Source organism: Sebastes fasciatus, chromosome 7 (genome assembly GCF_043250625.1).
Source record: "Sebastes fasciatus isolate fSebFas1 chromosome 7, fSebFas1.pri, whole genome shotgun sequence".
Taxonomy (NCBI): Eukaryota; Metazoa; Chordata; class Actinopteri; order Perciformes; family Sebastidae; genus Sebastes; species Sebastes fasciatus.
In genome coordinates this window covers 5,814,558-5,835,973 of record NC_133801.1, presented here as the reverse complement: position 1 = coordinate 5,835,973, position 21,416 = coordinate 5,814,558, and the positions used below count along the sequence as shown (strand labels likewise).

Here is a 21,416-nt window from a genome sequence, read left to right as displayed (position 1 = left end):
TATATATTTGCTTCATTTGAGTCTATGTGGAGGTAGAGGGAAGTTACCGCTTTTATTGTTGTAGTCAGAGTAACGTGACGTCATATACGTTCTGTATCCTTCAACCAAAACAACCTGCAGCCAGCAGCAGCGAGCCGAAATGACAAAGCAGAAAACGGCGGAGGGCCTGCATGGATACGACCTGCACCCTCACATTTTATATCCAAAGTGGTAAACACTACACATACAGTAAAGTATGGAAACACTTTGGGTTTCACACATTACCATGAAAAGCAGAGCTAGACATCACGGCTAACGGCATTTATGTTACATTTTCATAGACTTTTACTTGTAACCGAGTATTTGGTATTAGTACTTTTACTTCAGTAAAAGATCTAAATCTCCAGCACTGGTTTCTCAGCAGTTAAAAGTGATAATAAAACTGTACAGACCTGCCTAAATAAAATTGATAAATAAATCAACCCAAGTGTGAGTACTTTTACTTTAAATAGTTAAAGTACATTTGCCTGATTAGAGACCTTGACAATCATGACAACTTAAACATTCTCAATGGGTCCCCTTCTATTTCCTGTTGCAATGTCTGTTAATGCAGTAGCTGACAGGAAGTAGTCCTGGACCAAAGCTACTTTTACTTGTAACCATAGACGGTATATAAGATCTTGTAACAGAGTATGTTATACTTCAGTAGAGGATCTGAATACTTCCTCCACTGGTTTTCTCAGCAGTTAAAAGTGATAATAAAACAATGAAACTGTACAGACCTGCTCTGAGTAACCGGACTTCAGGGTTGAAAAAGGCGTCCAGTAGTTTCCGCTGTTGCTCGTTCTCCTCTTTTAGACAACACAGTTCCTCCTCGTACTCTGCTAGCGTGCTTTCAAACAGCTCAAATACCTCTTCAGCAGAAGCAGTCAGTCGCTCGTTGACAAAAGCTCTCAGCGTTTCAACTTTAGACATTTTTTTTACTGAGACACAGCAACTTTTCCTGCAGAAACACTCCGTTAAAAAAACTCCGCTTACGTTCCAGCAAGCTGGCAAACTAGCTGGCAAGCTGGCAAACTAGCTGGCTAGCTGGCAAGCTGGCAAACTAGCTGGCAATTTGGCAAACTAGCTGGCAAACTAGCTGGCAAGCTGGCAAACTAGCTGGCAAGCTGGCAAATAGCTGGCTAGCTGGCAAGCTGGCAAGCTGGAAAACTAGCTGGCAAACTAGCTGACAATTTGGCAAACTAGCTGGCAAACTACTAATTAATTAATTATTTCATATTACACAAACTAATGATAAAATAACAGATATTATAGCAATAAACATGATCAATTATCATTTCATTGTTTGTTAACAGTAAAATAAGTTTAATTAACTATCAATTTACCATTTATAAATGATGGTTAGTTTTACCAAAGACACAAGTAATCTCCCAATGTCTCAAACCCAAGCCAAAATAAAACTGGATGAAACTAAACATGCAGGTTAAGTTTGCTTCTGTGAAATCAAGCTCTCCCATCAGATACTATGACCTCGTGGTGTGACAGTGTTTGTCTTAGATCCCTCTTGTTACATAATGTTATTCTAACTGTGATAAGCAAACACAGCCCGAGAGACAACGACGTTTAATCCCGCTTGGATATATGACATTGCAAATCAGTTAATATCTTGGAGGTTGTTGTAGGAGGGCACATATCCCAGGTCTGGGCAGATTAAAATCTTGGTTGGGCCTATCCACAGCACTGCAACAACAGGCTTCCAGCTGTGCAAGAATAATAATCCCTCTGTTTTTAATCTGCCTGAGCGGGAGGTGACCCAAGCCCTAGTTCGGAGGCCATCCAAGGGCACAGAGATACACTGGTTTGATGACGGTTTAATGATGAACTAATATGAATCGCCCATATGTTGTGTGCAAAGACTGCGAATAGAGGTTTAAATCTGTGTGAGAGGAGAAGTATGGGAAGAGTCCAGCGAGACATCTGGTGATGGCCGCCATGTAAAATCATGGGATCTTTCTGGTGGGATTTATCCATTGCTGTTATGATTATTTGGCTCTTACGCTCATATGATGTTTATGTGTGCATAAGCGGGGACGGTTCCAATTCCACTCACAACAGCACGGGTTTAAGGAAGGAAGGCCTAAATAGTGGGGATTATTCTCTCTCTCTCTCTCTCTCTCTCTCTCTCTCTCTCTCTCTCTCTCTCTCTCTCTCTCTCTCTCTCTCTCTTACCCTATTTTTCAGCATCAAATGCTCTCCCTCTCATTTAGTCCCTGTTGCTGTGATGACCACAGGCATGAGCACAGCAGGCGTTCATCGAGGCTTCCTCAAGAAATATGGTAGGCCTGCTTTGATTCCTTCCTACTCTGCCTTCATTAGTGGCTGATGGACTGTATCTCTTTGTCTGATTGTTGTTTACTTCATGTTTGTGCTCATTCTATAAAAAACATTTCAGCATTAGATGTGGGTTACTTGAAGCACAGTGTTTTTTTTAAATACTCTCCCTATCCACCTATGTTTGACTGCAGTTTCTAATTTGAATCTGACAAGCAGACAGTGAATGATCAGAGTTGACGTCATGTGTTATGATGTATTTTATGATGCCTTCTGTAACACCTTGGCCAGGGACAACAGATGAAAAATTGCCTTTTGGCTAATTCTGGCATTTTATTCTATACCATATGTATCTATTAATTTGCACTGTCCCATCACAAATAGACTAAACTAAATACTAACTGTCTGTCCAACATTATTGACAGCCAAAATTCAAACACATTTTTATACTTTTTGAAGAATCTCAGGCATTGAGTTGACAAAATTACACTTTTTCAGTCTTTTTTTTTTTTTTAGACAATTTTAGACTTATTGAGTGTATTGAACTTGTGTTTGTGATATTCCCTCTAATGGAGTAATAAATATTTGGTATTTATTCCTCCAAGAACAGCTGTAGACCTAACAATGATTGAATCGCTCCCAGATGTGTTCTAACAGAATGACAAGTTTGTTTTCAAAGTCAGGATTCAGCCGATGTCTTTGTGCTTATGTTACATCTGTTTTATATCTCCATCGAGTTCATTTGATAGTGGCGTCACGGTGGCTTAGTTTACTAGCAGTGAAACGTATTCTCTTTATCTCTTACCTGTGGACTGATAATAGTAAAATACCATAACAATCATGTTTTTAAATCTATAAAGTTGTTGGCACATCAGTGTTTCCAAGTAGATGCCATGATAATAGCAGTCCATCTAAACTCCTATATCTCTATCTCTCCCCCTCTCCACCTGTTCATCTTTAATCCTCTGTATGGAGAAATAGAGCACATCTTCCCCGTCCATCAGCATGTGCTCGCCATCTATTATCATTATTACACAATGGACGGCTGACTGGGGCACTTACGGCATCATGTGTGTCCTGTCCTGAAAACTCACAATAACAGAAGCTTTTCCTTTTGTTTCTGCTCGTTAAAGTTGTCCTTGATGGCTGGTTGCAAGGACAGGGAGATTTACATTATAACTATTCAACTTTCACATCTTCATGCTGCTCTGAGCATTATACTCTCTATCTCTAGTTTACATTTCTCCAGTTATTTCAGATTTCAGGCCACATGCAGTTGCTTTTTTCACCATTTGTTCGTTTCTGTCATTGTTTCAGTTTTTTATTCAGCTTTAGAGCAGCCCTTACTTGAAATTGGCACCCGATTCAGGCCATTAAATAGGAGTTATCAGTCGCTATAAGCACCATAAATGTGGGTCATTACGGGCCTACTACACCTACTACATTGTAAAAGTGAAAGTGAAACTTAAAAGCAACACGTTCTATCATGTAAAACTGAATGAAACGTTACAATTTGAACACAAACAAAACGGCTTCTTTAGGTTTAGGCAACAAAACTACAACTTCTTTAGGTTTAGGCAATACAACTACAACTTATTTAGGTCTAGGCAATACAACTACAACTTATTTAGGTCTAGGCAATACAACTACAGCTTCTTTAGGTTTAGGCAATAAAACTACAACTTATTTAGGTTTAGGCAATACAACTACAACTTATTTAGGTCTAGGCAATACAACTACAACTTATTTAGGTTTAGGCAATACAACTACAACTTCTTTAGGTTTAGGTAGTAAAACTACAACTTCTTTAGGTTTAGGCAATAAAACTACAACTTCTTTAGGTCTAGGCAATACAACTACAACTTATTTAGGTCTAGGCAATACAACTACAGCTTCTTTAGGTTTAGGCAATAAAACTACAGCTTCTTTAGGTTTAGGCAATAAAACTACAACTTATTTAGGTTTAGGCAATACAACTACAACTTATTTAGGTCTAGGCAATACAACTACAACTTATTTAGGTTTAGGCAATACAACTACAACTTCTTTAGGTTTAGGTAGTAAAACTACAACTTCTTTAGGTTTAGGCAATAAAACTACAACTTCTTTAGGTTTAGACACAAAACTACAACTTCTTTAGGTTTAGGCACCAGGTTAGTTTAGTTTAAAAGTTTCTTGGGAGTTTCCAGAGGCGGCGAGTCGCACCGGACGCCCCTGATGTGCATAAAGTAGCCTAGACTTCAGCTTTATATAAATGAGGAGCGGCTGACGTGAGGGTGCATTTCTCAAATCGCGCCGCCACGTTACCAGAATGCATTGCACGGTTGCTTACATAGATAATGAATGGGAAGCGTGGAAAGGGCGGAGCCTGTGGGCATGTACCATCTTTCAGAGGGCTGCATACCCCAGACGTAAACTCAGAAGCTAGAAACTTTTTTGGCGTATGCGCCAGGCGAGCAATTTTCAGGCCGTGGCTAGAAGGTAATACGCAAATGGCGAAACTCGCGCCAGATGGTTAAGGTTAGACATTGACCTTGAATGGTTAAGGTTAGGATAGGTCGTCGGGCAGTGAGTCTCGCGAGAGTTTTTGCAATTTGCGGGTTACCTTCTAGACTCGACCCAATGCCATGCTAGCATTAGCATCTAGCTCGAAGCACCGCTGTGCCAAAGTAGGTTACATCCTCAGAGCTGCTAACATAGCTATAGAGTATTAGTCCTAAAAAACAATCTTCTGTCCAGATTTTCACATCTACTTTCATCTACAGCATTCTTTCACTCCATGAATCACCCAAGACAACGAAAGCAAAAATAAACAGACAAACTCCAGCTCCTACAGACATGCCTCTCTTTGTGTCTTTTATTTTGCTGCAGGAGGCTTCATGTTTAAGCAGTGGAAGGAGAAATACCTTGTGCTGACCCTGGAGGGAAGCCTGTTGGTGTGCCGCGATGCAGAGTCCCCTCCAGACCAGTTGGTGGCGCTACAAACCAACTGCGAGTCGATTGTAGAGGGACGAGAAATCCTCGACCTGCCCAAGTTGCCTCCAGGGGGCAGGAGGGACTGCTGCTTCGCCCTCATCCTGCCACAGAACAAGTTCCTGCTGCTCCTCACTGAAAACCCAGATGACTGCAAGTGAGTCTGTCTCTCACACAGTCACGCTGGGTTCATGTCCTTTGCCCCACTCATTATGGGATGTTAACTGCACATGGTGACATATTGCCGAACGCATGCAAGAATTTTGGCCTCCTTTGTCCCACTTACTATCAGACATGTTTACCGCAGATGATTATCAGATTGGGGGCAATACTGCTCTTTTGCCTGTATTGTCATAAATAATTTACAGGCATGGCTCTGGTTCAAATATAATGACTCGTCATTTTACCTTTCACAGTATGTGGCTGAACTTGATCAGGAAAGTGAGAGAGGTGAGTCAGCAGTTTTGAGCCTTGTTTTCATGTCTTCATCTCAACACCTCACCGCTCAAGTTTATACATACGTTTCTGATATCTGAGAAATCTTAAAAACATGTAATATCTACAAACATCCAAAGGGAATTCTTGTGAGGTTTCTGTGTTACCACTACACCATGTATCTCTGTGATATAATAACCTTGTTTTTGTCTCATTCTCTAGGGTGTCATGTCACCCCAGACACTTCAGAGACAGCGCAGCATCACTCCCTGCATCACCGACAGAGACCCCCTGCCCGACTCCTCCAGTGATAAAGACCCCGGGTCACCCAGGGTTGGCGAGGGCACCCCTCCTTTTTTTCGAGTCCCTGAGCGGGGAGGCTCCTTAAGAGAGAGAAGCCACAGCATAGGTCCGCTATCAGGTCATCCAGATGTAATAACTCAGCTTAAAGCTGCATATAGTAAAAAAGCAAATGAAGAAAACATCTTCACCACTTAAAGGTGCTAAATTCAATATCCAGAGCATTTATGTAGAAGTAAACAACTATTGTCTATGTAAAGATATAGAGGAGTAATGTCTACCTGAGCAGAGAATGAAGTCACTCTCCCTCTGTGTGTGTTGTAATCCAAGTTTCTCCATGCTTTGTTGACATAGCCGGGCCGGCCGCGCATGCTTTTAGTGCATATTCATGCATGTACAACCCGTTTGCACAAAAATGACACAATAATGCGCAAGGCGTTTAGCGTACATAAGAACGCCTTTCTTGATTTCTGCAGTTCATTTGTACGTCATGTATCCTGTACTGACTGCAATGTAAAAGCATCCACGTAGAAATGCAATGCTCATAGCTAGTGACGTACAATAAAAAGCAAGAAAGACCACTTATGGTGGGCGGTTGGGGAGACAGATGGGTCCAACAAACACCCGACTTTTAACCAGGAAACACCGTGTTCGAGACCGTTGTTGACCGGTGTTTTGTTTTGTAAGTTATGTTAGTGATGTTTGTCACATGACGTTGGTCACGTTTTTTTTATTGAAGTTTGTGACGTGTTTTCCGTAGTTGTGCTACGTTGTTTCCGTATGTGTTTTACTTAGTCTACGTACTTTTTTTAAGCCAAACCACGACTTTTTCCCTAAACTAAGTGGTTTTCTGATTTGGTGTATTTAATAAAAGCAAAATTAATTATGTATTGTTGATATTATTTTTCCAATGACTTCTACAGGCAGTGGACCACGGCGACCCCTGCGCAGCGTCTCTGTGGTCCCTCCTCATCGCATGTCAGATTGTCTTCGCCATGGCAACAGCAGCGATGCCCGGGCAGTGAGGGCGGTGTGCCTGCTGATGGGAGGGGCAGCGGCCTCCTCCGCTCTGGGCTACCTCACCTCCTGCCCCCCTTCCTCTCCCCTCGCCACCAGAGCCCCGGAGATCGCCCACGGCACAGGGGGCTTCTCCGAGCTCCCTGCCGGAGGCTCCTTCCACGCCTGCAGCCAGGACGTGGACTCCCCTCACTTCAACAGCTTCGACTTCGAAGGAGACTCCGACTTTGATGCATTTGACTGTGGAGGATTTGCTTTTTAGAAAGAGAGGGACCTTTTCTTCTCATCAAAACCCTTGTGTTGGTTTTCCTTTATAATATAAGGGCATTAATTAATCACTCGTTTGTTATCTATGCGTCGAATTTATAAATTAATGAAGGTGTTCTTCCTGGCGTTATGCCCATGCTCCTCAGGTAAATCATTCATGATCTTGACTCCTCTGAACACTGTCTGTCTGTGTTGTATCAGTCTTTCCATGCCACAGGATGACTTGAGGTTAACTGAGTGAGCGGCGTAATGATTCCAGACAGCCACACGGACGTTTTAGTCTTTTCACAGTTGTGTTTCTCCACTGCTTGTCTCATTGCTGTGTTCATTTTATACTTTTTTTTATCTGACCTCAGTGAACATTTCCTCCTCATCCACATTCTCTCCATTTCATTGACGCTTTGCTCCCTTTGCCCTGCTTTCAGGAATCACTCCCATTAACCCACATCTGCACATATCCTACATGAAATGCAGTCCAAAGGTGAGCTCTAAATAAATCCTGCTGTCACCATGAACCGTGCGTCTTTCTCTCTACATCCATCTGCTGTTTGCTGGCTGGCGTGCTGAAAGCAGGGCCACGGTTTGGAGAGGAGGGATGATACGCTGAGCCTGGATGGTCGTGTGTGCTTATCTGAGATTTTGTCGCATAGCAAAAAAAATAATAATCTCTTGGGTTTACAGCTCATGTGCTGCTGAATGTGGACTTGTGTATGCGTTTGTTTGTGTGAGCGCTCTCAGTTTTTATACTGTATGTGCTGAGATAGACATCCTAAAGGAAAGCCTGCAGGGACACCTTCTTGCTGTCTTCCTTTGTCACATGCAAGAAGGACTCAGCTATGGCGGACAGAATCTGCCAAAATAAAAAATAAATAAACAAATGAATAAATTATTCGATAAATACATTAAAATGCCATTAAATGTACCAAAAATAATATTTAAAATAAATTAGGGCTGTCAAAGTTAACGCGATAATAACAATTTTTTTTTAACGCCACTAATTTCTTTAACGCATTAATGCAACTTGCAATTTTTTTTTTGTAGTGGGCTCAGTTTTAAAGCTAGAGTGAAGATATGAAACTAGAAAAACCTAAGAAATCCATTGGTTCCAATCATGTCATACTAGCTTGTCGTGGAGGAGGATAAATAACACTCCAAGCTTACGCTAAATTTTGGCGAGGAAAAACTGGCATGGCCATTTTCAAAGGGGTCCATTGACCTCTGACCTCAAGATATGTGAATGTAAATGGGTTCTATGGGTACCCACGAGTCTCCCCTTTACAGACATGCCCACTTTATGATAATCACATGCAGTTTGGGGCAAGTCATAGTATAGTCAGCACACTCCCATGTTAATAAGAGTATTAAATACTTGACAAATCTCCCTTTAAGATCTTGAACAGATATGAATTGTGTGATTAATTTGCGATTAATTGCGACTAAATATTTGAATCGATTGACAGCCCTAAAAAAATGAGTTAATAAAATGTGGCATAAATTAATATTTTTGGATTTTATTTATTTACCTTTGTATTAATTCCCCTATTTATCTACTCTATTTAATTTTCCCTTTTATTCATTTTTTTTTACTTAAATTAATTAACATATTCTTTTAATTGATTTTTTATTAAAATATATTTTAAAATATATTTATTTATTATTAAATATATTTATTGATGATTTTCCCTTTGCAATTTTGCCCTATTTATTTTTACAAACTTATTGATTTCTGTATTCTTTTCTTTATACATTTCTTTATACATAGACTCTTTCCCTTGCCAATATGAATATTTCTATTTCGAAATAATTTTTGATCATCTTTTTCTGATTTACTTTTACCACAAACCTTCACTTGTGTTTATCATATGATGAATGTTATGCAATTCCTCAAAGCCTTGTTGCTCAATATTGGTATGATTGCCTACCAGGCCAAACAGCCAACTACCCAACTACCCTGTTGCCCTGCCCCTGAAAGGAACAAGCTGTGTGGGTTTGAAATTCAGTTACATATCCTTACAAATGTGTTTGAGTATATGCACGACTAAAGCACAGATTGAGATAAATGGCGTAGGTGTTGCGGCTCTGTCTTTCTCAACACTAAGAGATTATGGGATGGATGCAACGGGATGGAAGAGTGGATCGAGTAGAAGATTAAACACATTCAAACGTGTGTTTTCAGCTGTTGTTGTGAATATTTCACACGGATTTAATGTGAAATGACCAATTCCAATCACCCTAAACATTAACAAGCAAAAGCTCAAACATCATAAACTGTATCTATGGCCTAGACACACTGGTGCTAAGACGAGCAGCTATTGACCAAATACTTAAAGCAATGGGTTTGCAGTCAAAAGAGTGTGAAAGCTTTGTTGGATTGCTCAGCGCATTAACATCTATTATCTTATCATCTCGTTCTGATGGCAAAATAAACATAGAATATGTTACGTAACCGTTTAACATGCCGATAGCTCCACTCATAGACTTGATTTACTAAGATACAACATACAGTATGTTATGTCAAATTTAGTTTTTATATATGTGCAGCGTGCATGGTCAGTTGTCTCAATGATAATGATCAATTTATGAGTTCATTCTCTTAAAATAGGTAAAGGCTGTTTCAGTAACGAGTATTTCCACTTTGCCACGTTGTATGTACGTGTGTTTGACTGCTGTTATGATTTGGTGTTGTGTTTTGTGGCGACAGCTGTAGTCGGAGGCATTATGTTTTAGGATCAGCGATATCTCAGGAACGCCTTGAGTGAATTTCTTCAAATTTGGCACAAACGTCCACTTGGATTCGAGGATGAACTGATTCGATTTTGGTGGTCAAAGGTCAAGGTCATAGAGTGCAGCAGGAATGAGTCCTAAAACCCAGAAATGAGTTAGCATTTTAGCACTTCCGGTTCCCTCGTCTGGAAGTCAATGGGTTTTTAGTTATATGCCTGATATAAGGTCTGTGGTTAACACAAGCTGAAGTTATTTTAACGTTTTGTTCTACGACATAAAATACGTCAGTAAATATCCCACACGTGAATTTTGAAGCCTTTATGTGTCTTAAAAAAGGCGGTTGCTAACAGGTGGTGAAGGAACTGGCCTTCTACCTCCAAGAGGTCAAGGCCCAGTTACGTGTTGGTTAATCTTGTATGACAAAGAGATTTTCCAAACAGACGGGTTAAAGCATAATAATACAATTTATTCCGAACAATCAATGTTGCATAAGTAAAAATAAAAGAGTATACAGATATCTGGATCCAGTCTACGTGTCCCTGACAACATACAGTGCATGGGTCAGTTCGTGAAGTCTGAACCCCGAGCTATCCCTGATCCAGCCTATTCATGGTTTACACAATATTAATATTCATGAGCTTATGGCACGTGATGTTTCTGCTGCATGTCTTCTTCGTTATCTCCTTCTGACTACTTCCTCTTCTTGACCTTGCAAAAGAAATACAGCACCTGCCTCCTCCCTTTCCTCACAATCACTCTATTCATAACAAATCCAACAGTCAGGTTATTGTAAGCACTTTTGTACATAATAAATCCAACAGTGGCTAAACGAGACTACTAAACGTCATCATGCCTCGTTGTTTGTACTCACGCTCATGCGACCATGGTGTTTGTTTATAGCCTAACGTTGGCTTTTTACTTCTGCTGATTGCATTCACACTTTTCATAAAAGTGGTGTTCATTTGTGAAGATTTTCTTGCTGAACAAAACGTGTAAGTATCATAAACGTTTATTTGCCACAGAGTTTATTTTCTGCATTAATGCAAAAGCCAATGGAAAAATCCCATTGGCTTTTTGGTCTGGGTATCATCGGATATTCCGTTTTTCCTTTGGAATTCAGAAAGGAAAAAACGTTTTTTTATTTTTTCGTTTTAAACCAAAAACCAGAAAACAGCCGTTTTCTGGTTTTTGGTTTCTGAATCAAAAAATGAAAAACGAACCCAAACCGGGCCGTTTGTTTGTTTTTGCGAATTCCTTTTCTCATTATTCGTTTTGAATTGAAGAACGGAAGTCACGTGGGTTTTTCGTTTTTTCCTTTTAAACCACAAACGAAAAACGGAATCACGTGGGGCTCTGTTTGTTTCTTGTTTCCAAACGAAAAACGAAAAAAAACAAATTAAAAAAATGATCCGATTTAGTTTCTTCAACTTTCTTTCTGTCATTTTCTGTTTTGAATCGAGGAGCGGAGAACGGCAGTCACGTGACCAGGAAGTGAAGGCAAACATGTCAAAATAAAAGCCAAGAAGATAGTTTGATCATTCTATAAAAGTGTAACATTATTTAAGCTCAGAATCTAGGTAACAGTAGAAGATAAATAGGCTAAATAAATACACAAATAAGTACATACATAGATATTTTTTTGTTTTGTTATTTTCATTAACACATGAATGTCTTTTATCCAAAAAGTGTGTGATAAATTACAGGGAGGGTCTCTACAGATGTTATACAACAGGGAGGGTCTCTACAGATGTTATACAACAGGGAGGGTCTCTACAGATGTTATACAACAGGGAGGGTCTCTACAGATGTTATTCAGATCTCTCACATAATTGACACTTTTCTCTCTCACACCCTTACTATGGGCTGTTTCTTTATGTCGGCAGGTGAGAAGCACTATGTGGCTAATCCTTTCAACACACCTGACACTTCCACCTGATCCCCTGCACTCCATTAGGAAGACAGTAGCCGAGTAGTTCTATATCATGATAATGCAGATTTTTCAACCAGCGATTATGACATTAATGCCAGCTAGACAGAATAAAGCTCTGTCTGTCATGACAATACTGTACTGGACTGAAGGCCACTCCATCACTCCAGATACTGTAGATTTAACAGATACCTGCTGTCTTCAGACGGCTGTAAAGAGTCACCCGAGTAAAGGAAAGGCTTTCAGTACAGTTCTATTGTCATGACAGACAGAGCTTTATTCTGTCTAGCTGGCATTAATGTCATAACCACTGGTTGAAAAATCTGCCTTATCATGATGTCGAACAAATTAACTAAATTACATATTATACCAAATAGACTAGAAATGATTGAAAAGCCTCATAAACCACCAAACAGAATACAGAAAGTTAGTGATTTCAGTTTTTTAGTGAACTGTTGGATTTATTATGTACAAAAGTGCTTACAATGACCTGAAATAACCTGCTTATAAGGGAAGCTGAAAACTGTTGTATTGTTTCATGATTGCTCAATAACTGTCTCTCAATTATTAGCTTCTAAGGGCATAACTCAGGGTGAAGGAATGAAGGACTTGGGGCTGTTCAGTTGTTGTTGCACTGTTTTGTTCCTTGAGGAGGTGATTCGGTGACTGTAGATTTCTATATAGTCACATTGTAATAATCTCCGGCAGCATTTGGAGAGGCTTTGAACTACTCAAGGGCGAGGACAGGGGGGAGGCACACGGGACTGCATGTTCTGTTCTTTTCACAAGGTCACGGGAGGATGGAGTCAGAAGAAGAAACAAAAAAGAAGATATGCAGCAAAAACATCACGTGCCATAAGCTCATGACTATTGATATTGTGTAAACCATAAAAACGCTGGATCAGGGATAGCTCGGGGTTCAGACTTCGCGAACTGACCCATGCATTGTATGTTGTCAGGGACACGTTGATTGGATCCAGAATTCTGTAAACTCTGTTATCTTACTTATGCAACATTAATTGTTCGGAATAAATTGTATTATTATGCTTTAACCCGTCTGTTTGGAAAATCTCTTTGTCACACAAGATTAACCAACACGTAACTGGGCCCTGACCTCTTGGAGGTAGAGGGCCAGTTCGTTCAGAACTCAGGCTGATTAATCCTCATATTAGACTATGATGTCTGAAGGTTGGCAAACATGCTGATCAACCATACTTATCTATCATTGACCATGATTATTGACTTGACTTTTCATCTATAAATGCGTCAAAATTGAAAATTTGACTGAAAAGAAAATCCTTGGGGATTGAGGAGTGGTGACCTTTGACCCCTACGGTGGGTAACGTCACAGAAGGCCCACTCATAATGAACTGATCAATACAATCAAACTTTATTGTCCACCAGGGTGGATTTTTCTCTTCGGCTCACAAAACACAGAAAACAACAGACAGCAGTTAGTAAAAAACAGAGACAGGTTATGTTACACATTAAAAACAGTTCATGTCAGTGTCTGTGGCTCAGATCTGCTCAGTCACTGTGTTGAGTTAAGAATATTGATGGCATTTGGGATGAAAGACTTTTTAAACACATGTTTAGTTGCCAGAGGGGCTCTATAGCTCCTCCCGACTGGCTGAAGAGAGGATGGGAGCTATCTGCCAGGACGCTCCTCGCCTTCTTCCTCGTCCTTTCTGTAAAAAGTTGAGTCAAGGGCTTTTGGGGTTTACCACCTATTTTGCCTACCATTGACACAATCCTAGACAGTTTATTCTTCTATCTACAGTGTAGGTGACCGTACCAGGCAGGAAGGTTAAAGGTTAAAACACTCTCAACAATAGTTTTGTACACTAATTCTAAAATCTGCCGGCTGACACCGAGGCCACTAAGTTTCCTTAGAAGATAAAGGTCACTGTGAGCATCTCTTGAAGATATACTCTGTATTTACAGAGAAGCTCACCTGGGTGTCCAGGACTGTACCGAGGTATTTAAAGTGTTCCACAGTTTCAACATGTTGGCCATCAAGTGAAACTAGCTCTGTGATCAAATGTTGTTTTGTGCAGCACATGATTAATTCTTTCGTCTCGGCCACATTGATTTCTAGCTGGCTAGTGTGACACCGTGTTTGAAGGGCTGTAGTGTGGGCAGAGGTGTAAAACTGCGAGGCAGTAGTTCTAGTTCTAGCATGTCAAAAAGCCACCAGGCTCCATTATGGCTGGATTAGCATGTTAATCCAGCCAGAGAAGAAGTAAATTACATGTTTGTGTCCATTCAAGTCAGATGTTTGCTTTGTCAGCCTCGCTTTGTCAATGAAAAGTAATAAGCAGGTGAAGGTGCACTAAGGCAAACAGACAGGAGAGTCACATGACTCACCTGTGGCCTAATGCAGCGCTCCTGCCAACTCCCTGTTAAATATAAACACTATTCAGATATAAGCGCCAATCACAGGATGAAAGTGAGTATAAGAGAGATCTGTCGACCAGCGAAGAATCCAGAAGACAAAGTGTAAAGAGCATTATGGACCTTACTGCCACAGTTGCGTTGGCCGGGCTGATCTTAGCTCTGCTGTGGTTGTTTAGAGTCAAAACCAGTAGGAAGAATCGTTTACCTCCAGGACCCATTGCATTTCCTGTCATAGGAAACCTGCCGCAAGTGGACAGGAATGTACCTTTTAAAAGCTTCCTCAAGGTGAGATTTTATTTAACATTATTCACTTTGATTTAATTATTAAATTTTTTATTGCACTTTTGCACAAAGATAATTTTTTTTTTGCATCAGACTGTTTATTACCTTTACAAATCATGTCTTGTTGTAGCTCAGTGAGACCTACGGTCCTGTGATGACGTTGTACCTGGGCTGGCAGCGGACGGTCGTTCTGGTTGGATATGATGCAGTGAAGGAGGCTCTGGTGGACCGGGGCGATGACTTCTCAGGCAGAGGGCCGCTGCCTTTTCTGATCAAGGCTACCAGAGGCTACGGTAACACGAGACACTTTAAAATCTCAGGGATTTTTTCAATGGTTTCATGCATGATTTCAGCATGTCTCTTTATCTACACATGCTCTGCACATTTTCTATTGTCAGGTTTGGGGATGAGTAACGGGGAGCGTTGGCGCCAACTGCGACGTTTCACACTGACAACCCTGAAAGACTTTGGGATGGGACGCAAGGGGATGGAAGAGTGGATCCAAGAGGAGAGCAAACGCCTGAGGGCTTGCATAGATACATTTAAAGGTGTGTTTTCAGCTGTTTGTTGTAAGAGCACATATTTCATACAAGGATACACAATCTGTCAAGTTAAAGGGAAAATTCACCACCTTTTTATGTGGATGTCCAATCAGTGTTGATGGTAACTGTAGTCAATTAAATTAGATTAAATTCCTCAGGTCGTGCTGTATTGACCGAGTAAGCCGAGTTCTCCTGCTTGCAGAGCCGTGCCGGCAGCGCCTACATGTACCAGGATGCATTGTGCCGTATCCTCGGCCTCTCTCTCTCGGCTGCATTTCTTTGGTCGTATACTCTGGCTCGAATAAATATGGCTGAATATCCAAATTGGTATCACGCCAAAGTGTGTAATAGAGGCGTGAGTATTACATGCGTATATGAAGGTTTAGGAAAAACGTCATGGTTGGCCTTAAAATTAGTACGTAAACTACAATACATGCGTAATCAATGCAACATGAATCTGTTTTTTTTTCTCTTTTTCACTTCTTTTTATGTTTAAAATTGTTTTATTTAGATTTTTTTTTCTCTACAGTATGTAAAGCGTCTTTGAGAACTTTGTAAAACGCTATATAAATCCGATGTGTTATTATTATTAAAGCACGTCGCACACGTCACTAACGTAACTTACAAAACAAAACATCACTCTCCTGGACACTGGTCTCCTGGTTGAAAGTCCTGTGTTAATTCGACCCGTGCACCTTCCTGCCCGCCATAAGCGGCAATCTTTCTCACTTTTTATTCTACGTCACTAGCTCTGAGCGTAGCATATTCACACAGATGCGTTTACATTGCAGTCAGTACAGACTACATGGTGTGGAAATAACACGCAAGAACGGCGTTCTTATTACACGCTTACCTTGTTCATTATTGTGTCATTCACACGCCTGTTTGTGTGATCGGGCTGGAAGTTGCAGTTCTTCTTGCCTCCAACTACATCAAATGACGGCGCTGGATGCTGGAAGAACAACAGATTCTTGCAGCTGCAAACTCAGCTTTCTTAGACAATACAGCATGCACCGAGGACTCGTCAATAAGTCGATCAACACTGATTGCACATCTACATAAAAGGAGGCAAATTTTCCCTTTAAGTTCTGCTTTGTACGGCCCCGAATCACAGCTTCGGTCCCAAATGGTTTCTCACAGCTACAGTATGTTTCAGGACAGTAAATGAAATGACCAAAAAGATGGAATCTGAGAGACACCGAGAACAAAGGAAACACCCTATCAATCATAAAACTTTAAGTCTGAATATTGTCAGCCAAATGTGACCAATTACACTGACAGACGTAAAGAAAACTACATGATTCATGAAATAATCACTCAACAACTGAAAAGAGTGTGTGGGATGCTTTGTTGGATTGCTCGGCGTGTTTATCTCTCTTGCTTCGGCTGCACTCTTTAATCTTTATCTCTTTCTGATGGCAGTCTGTGCAAAGTAAACACAGAATATGTTACGTAACCCGCTAAACCAGCGAAGCTTCACTCACAGCCTTGATTGACTGGAATACCAAATAGGGAATTTTAAACTGCATTTACATTTAAACAAATATGAGATTGTTTCACTGGAGGCGATCAACTTGAATTTAAATAATACTTCTATTGATTTTTTTTTACATTTTATATTGATCAATAAAAGTTAATGATTGAATGAGAGTAAAAAAAAGGTTGCAACAGAGGTACAAACTTGGTGTCATGCATACATGGCCTTGGATTGTGCTTTCAAGCTAAATGCTGCAGGCATTTCAAAAACATGGCAGGCCCCAAGCTGTAATAAACCGAAATCATCTTTTAAAGATACAAACTTTTCTCCCAGGTCAACGCAGGTTATTAAAACGTCCAAAGTGAGCTAAAAAATGTTCAAACTCCAGCAAAGTTTGAACATTTTACTTAAAACATTTGAAAAACATTTGCATGGCAGATAAAACTGGATTCTGTGTTCTTGCCAACATAACCTTTTTCTTCTGATTAGTATGTTTAATAAAGCTAACTGTGTCTGCCTCCAGCCAAGCCATTTGACCCAGCGTTCTTCTTGAGCCGCACCATGTCCAATGTGATCTGCTGCCTGGTGTTTGGCCAACGCTTCGGTTATGAAAACAAGAAGTTCCTGCACCTCCTCAACATCACATCTCAGATTATAAAGTTCTTAAGCAGCCCTTTGGGTCAGGTAGGTGGAGCTGGGAGCCAGAGAGTCACAGGCTGATATTAGCTGGGTTTTCAGATGGTGTCCTGTATACAATATTTTATTATCCCCTGAGAAACAAAGCTGCAGTGTGCTGTGTGCTTCCATCTCCCTCAGATGTACAACGTCTTTACCTGGATCATGGAGCGTCTGCCCGGCCACCAGCACACTATTTTTGCCAAGGTAGATGAGGTGAGAGAGTTTATCGAAATGAAGATCCAAGAGCACAAAGAGACGCTGGACCCCAGCTCCCCGAGGGACTTCATCGACTGCTTTCTCATCCGAATGAATCAGGTTGGAAACGATCATTTGTTTTGTTTTTAGGAACCCGAGACCATATCTGTCATTTTAAAAGGAACAGTGTATAACAAATCTATCGGCAGAAACAGAATATAATATTAACAAGTATGTTTTCTTTAGTGTATAATCACCTGATGATGAGAGTCTTTGTGTTTTCGTTGGCTTAGAATGAGCCGTTTATATCTACATACGGAGCGGGTCCTCTTCACAGAGCCGACCGCCATGTTTCTACAGTAGCCCAGAACGGAAAAACCACTGTGTTAAAGGGACTGTTTGTAACTTCTTACACGTATAAATGAATCCGGGTCGGTGACCTATGCACGCTTGCATGTGGCTACGCTGTTCAGACAGGACTCCAACACAAACTACACGGAAGCACCAAAACCGCAAAGTTCTATCTAGTGAAGCCCGTCTGTTAAACAGTGTTGGCCGCGGTCGGAGACCGTAGCTTTGGTCTCCAGGGCCGGAGTCTCTGCTGTACTCTGCTCCTCTGCCTGCCTGCCTTCACTCACACACCGCGCTCGTTCTCGCTCTTTCGCTCCACTCTCACGTGCATGCGCGCACACTACACACTGCAGAAGAGTTAGTTTAGTTCTGAAAATATCTAGTGAATTTGCAGTCGACGTTTGAACAGAAATAAATGCTGCAGCTCCTCCAGACCAACCGAGGTGTCGCGTGTCTTGTGAAGTGACGGAGCTCCGCAGCGAGAAACGTTATCGTCGCCGACCAAAACTCCGGTGTCTCCCCTGTTCCCTCCGGCCGCGGTCGGGAGGCTGAGGCAGGAAAAGCCAACACTAGGATCAGCATTGATTCATGGAGAGACCTTCGTCTGGTCAGCTAACATTACTGCCAAGCAGCTGAAATATAGAGTGATATTGTGGTTTTAGCTGACGTGTGTCGCCTCACTGTTTTGACCGATGCTTGTCATGTCTATGTAGAACGAGCACAAGCGCGAGCAACAGGACGCTGACTTTCGTTGACTTAACGGCCACAGGTGTCGCTGTTAACAAGCGAATTCTGATTCTTACAGTCCCTTTAAAGTGTTTTTTAAAACTGATCATGTGCATTTTTTACCACTTTGTCCTCAGGAAAAGGACCTTCCCACAACTGAGTTCATCTATGACAACTTGGTCTCTACAGTGTTAAATCTCTTCCTGGCAGGAACAGAAACCACCAGCACCACCATCAGATATGCCCTCAGTGCGCTGATCAAATACCCCAAAATACAGGGTACATATAGGTCCCCTAATGGAGGACACAGTCGTCTTATTTTACCAGTTCTACATACATTATAGTCAGTAAATGAATAAGCATGTGGAAATACTTTTTGCTTTGTGCAGAGAAAATCCAGGAGGAGATTGACACTGTGATTGGACAAGGCCGTTGTCCCAGCATGGAGAACAGGAAGTCCCTCCCCTTCACAGATGCAGTCATCCATGAGGTGCAGCGCTTTATGGACTTAGTCCCCCTCAGCCTCCCTCACTACACCCTCCAGGACATCACCTTCAGGGGTTACGCAATCCCCAAGGTACTGTCCAGCCCAAGATATTATATTCATTAGAGGGGAAATAAAGCATTATGACGCTAACATCATGTCTTCTCTCAACAGGACACTGTGGTCATTCCCTTGTTGCACTCTGTGCTGAAAGAGGAGAAACAGTGGGCGACCCCCTTGACCTTCAACCCCCAGCACTTCCTGGACCAGAATGACAACTTCAAGAAAAATACTGCATTCATGCCATTCTCTGCAGGTAAAACACATCTTCAGCTGCAGTTGATAAATCATGCATATTAACTAGGGCTGTCAATCTATTCAAATATTTAATCGCAATTAATCGCATGATTGTGCATAGTTTATCTTGATTAATCAGACATTTATTTTATCTGTTCAAAATGAACCTTAAAGGGAGATTTGTCAAGTATTTAATACTCTTATCAACATGGGAGTGGGCAAATATGCTGCAAATGTATGTATATATTTATTATTGGAAATCAATTAACAACACAAAACAATGACATTATTGTCCAGAAACCCTCACAGGTAATTTTAGCATAAAGAAATATGCTCAAATCATAACATGGCAGTGTGCTGACTTGACTATGACTTGCCCCAAACAGCATGTGATTATCATATAGTGGGCATGTCTGTAAAGGGGAGACTCGTGGGTACCCATAAACCCATTTTCATTCACATATCTTGAGGTCAGAGGTCAAGGGACCCCTTTGAAAATGACCATGAAAGTTTTTCCTTGCCAAAAATTAGCATAGGTTTAGAGTGATATTTATCCTTTGGTTGGTACCAATGGATTCGTTAGGTTTTATAGTTTTATATGATACCAGTACCTTCACTCTAGCTTTAAAACTGATCGCGCTACAACCTTCGAAAGATCGATTTTGTTAATACGTTAAAGCTTTGTGTTAACTTTGACAGCTCTAGTTTTTACACATAAAAAAATATGTTTTAATTTAACTTAGCTGCATTGATAATATCAAAATCAAAACAAACATGCAAAGTATGAATAACAAACCAATAAAATGACTTTAAAAAAAAAAATTATAATAATAATTTGAATAAACAAATCACTTTCTAAATTGTATTTATGTTAAAGGTCACTTTGAGACTCACAAAGCAATAAAATACCAGTTATGATAATTGAATTTATTGTTGTCTTGTCTTTCCACCAAATAGTAGAAAAGTATCGATAAATATCTTCTTCTCTGTTTTGTGAAATATTTTTGTTTGTGAGTGTGGTTTGTCCAGGACTAACGGGTCATTTTGTGCTACATATCTTACGCTTTGTTTGTGTTTGTGTGTCTTCACAGGGAAGAGAGCCTGTGTTGGCGAGTCTCTGGCTCGTATGGAGCTTTTTATCTTCTTAGTGTCGCTGCTGCAGAATTTCACCTTTTCCTGCCCCGGAGGCCCCGACAGTATAAACCTAGTTCCAGAGGTCAGCGGCTTCGCCAACTTGCCTCGCGCGCAACAGATCATCGCCACGCCGCGGTGAGAAGAGTCCACTCAGACCGCCTATCATCGCTTGAGGCCCTCACAAGGATGATCATACAGCATATATTGCTTTATTGTGACACACATTTATGTTTGTTGTACAGTTGGTGTTTGCTGCAGCAGACAGGCCCGTCAGCATGATTATGAATCCTCTTGTCTCTTGCTTTGGTTGTCTTTTCATACATATATTTTTTTTGTATATATTTTAATCCATTCTTGGTCCTGTGTTAATTGTGAACATGCGTTCTTATATAACAACAATAAAGGTACTGCTGCTATAAAAATGCATTGCTACATTAAAGTACTAAGTCCTTTTATACATACAAATGGAAATAAATTACTTGCTGCTATGAATAATTGTATCTCCCTTTTAGAATGTTTTCTTTACATTATATATGTATATATATAAATAAATGTGCTTTTATTTCTATTTTCTTATATTTCTGCACATAAATAAATAAATATATATATATATATTTATACATTTTATTATTATTAGTATTCTATTTTCTTATATTTCTGTGCTTTTATACAAAAACACAGAAAAAAAAATATATATTTATTTATTTCTATTTGTTTACATTTCTGTGCAGAAGCATAAGAAATATATATATATATATGTATATATTTATACATTTTATTATTATAATTATAATTATAATTATTATTATTATTATTATTATTATTATTCTATTTTGTTATATTTCTGTGCTTTTATATAAAAACAGAAAACAAATATATGCATATATTTATTTATTT

The 21,416-nt window shown here is 40.2% G+C and overlaps 2 protein-coding genes across 2 annotated transcripts; both read left to right on the top strand.

Annotated features, from left to right (window-relative positions):
• Positions 1 to 2,270: 2,270 nt before the first annotated feature.
• Positions 2,271 to 7,967, top strand: LOC141771204 (uncharacterized). The gene is made up of 5 exons (XM_074641216.1): positions 2,271 to 2,318; positions 5,185 to 5,443; positions 5,703 to 5,736; positions 5,944 to 6,142; positions 6,945 to 7,967. Exons 1-5 carry the CDS (start codon positions 2,276 to 2,278, stop codon positions 7,298 to 7,300), a joined length of 891 nt encoding a protein of 296 aa, XP_074497317.1. The 5' UTR covers positions 2,271 to 2,275; the 3' UTR covers positions 7,301 to 7,967.
• Positions 7,968 to 14,385: 6,418 nt separating this feature from the next.
• Positions 14,386 to 21,014, top strand: LOC141771188 (cytochrome P450 2G1-like). Its single transcript, XM_074641198.1, has 10 exons — positions 14,386 to 14,638; positions 14,766 to 14,928; positions 15,034 to 15,183; positions 17,178 to 17,338; positions 17,471 to 17,647; positions 18,742 to 18,883; positions 18,994 to 19,181; positions 19,263 to 19,404; positions 20,477 to 20,733; positions 20,778 to 21,014. Exons 1-9 carry the CDS (start codon positions 14,468 to 14,470, stop codon positions 20,656 to 20,658), a joined length of 1,476 nt encoding a protein of 491 aa, XP_074497299.1. The 5' UTR covers positions 14,386 to 14,467; the 3' UTR covers positions 20,659 to 20,733; positions 20,778 to 21,014.
• Positions 21,015 to 21,416: the final 402 nt, after the last annotated feature.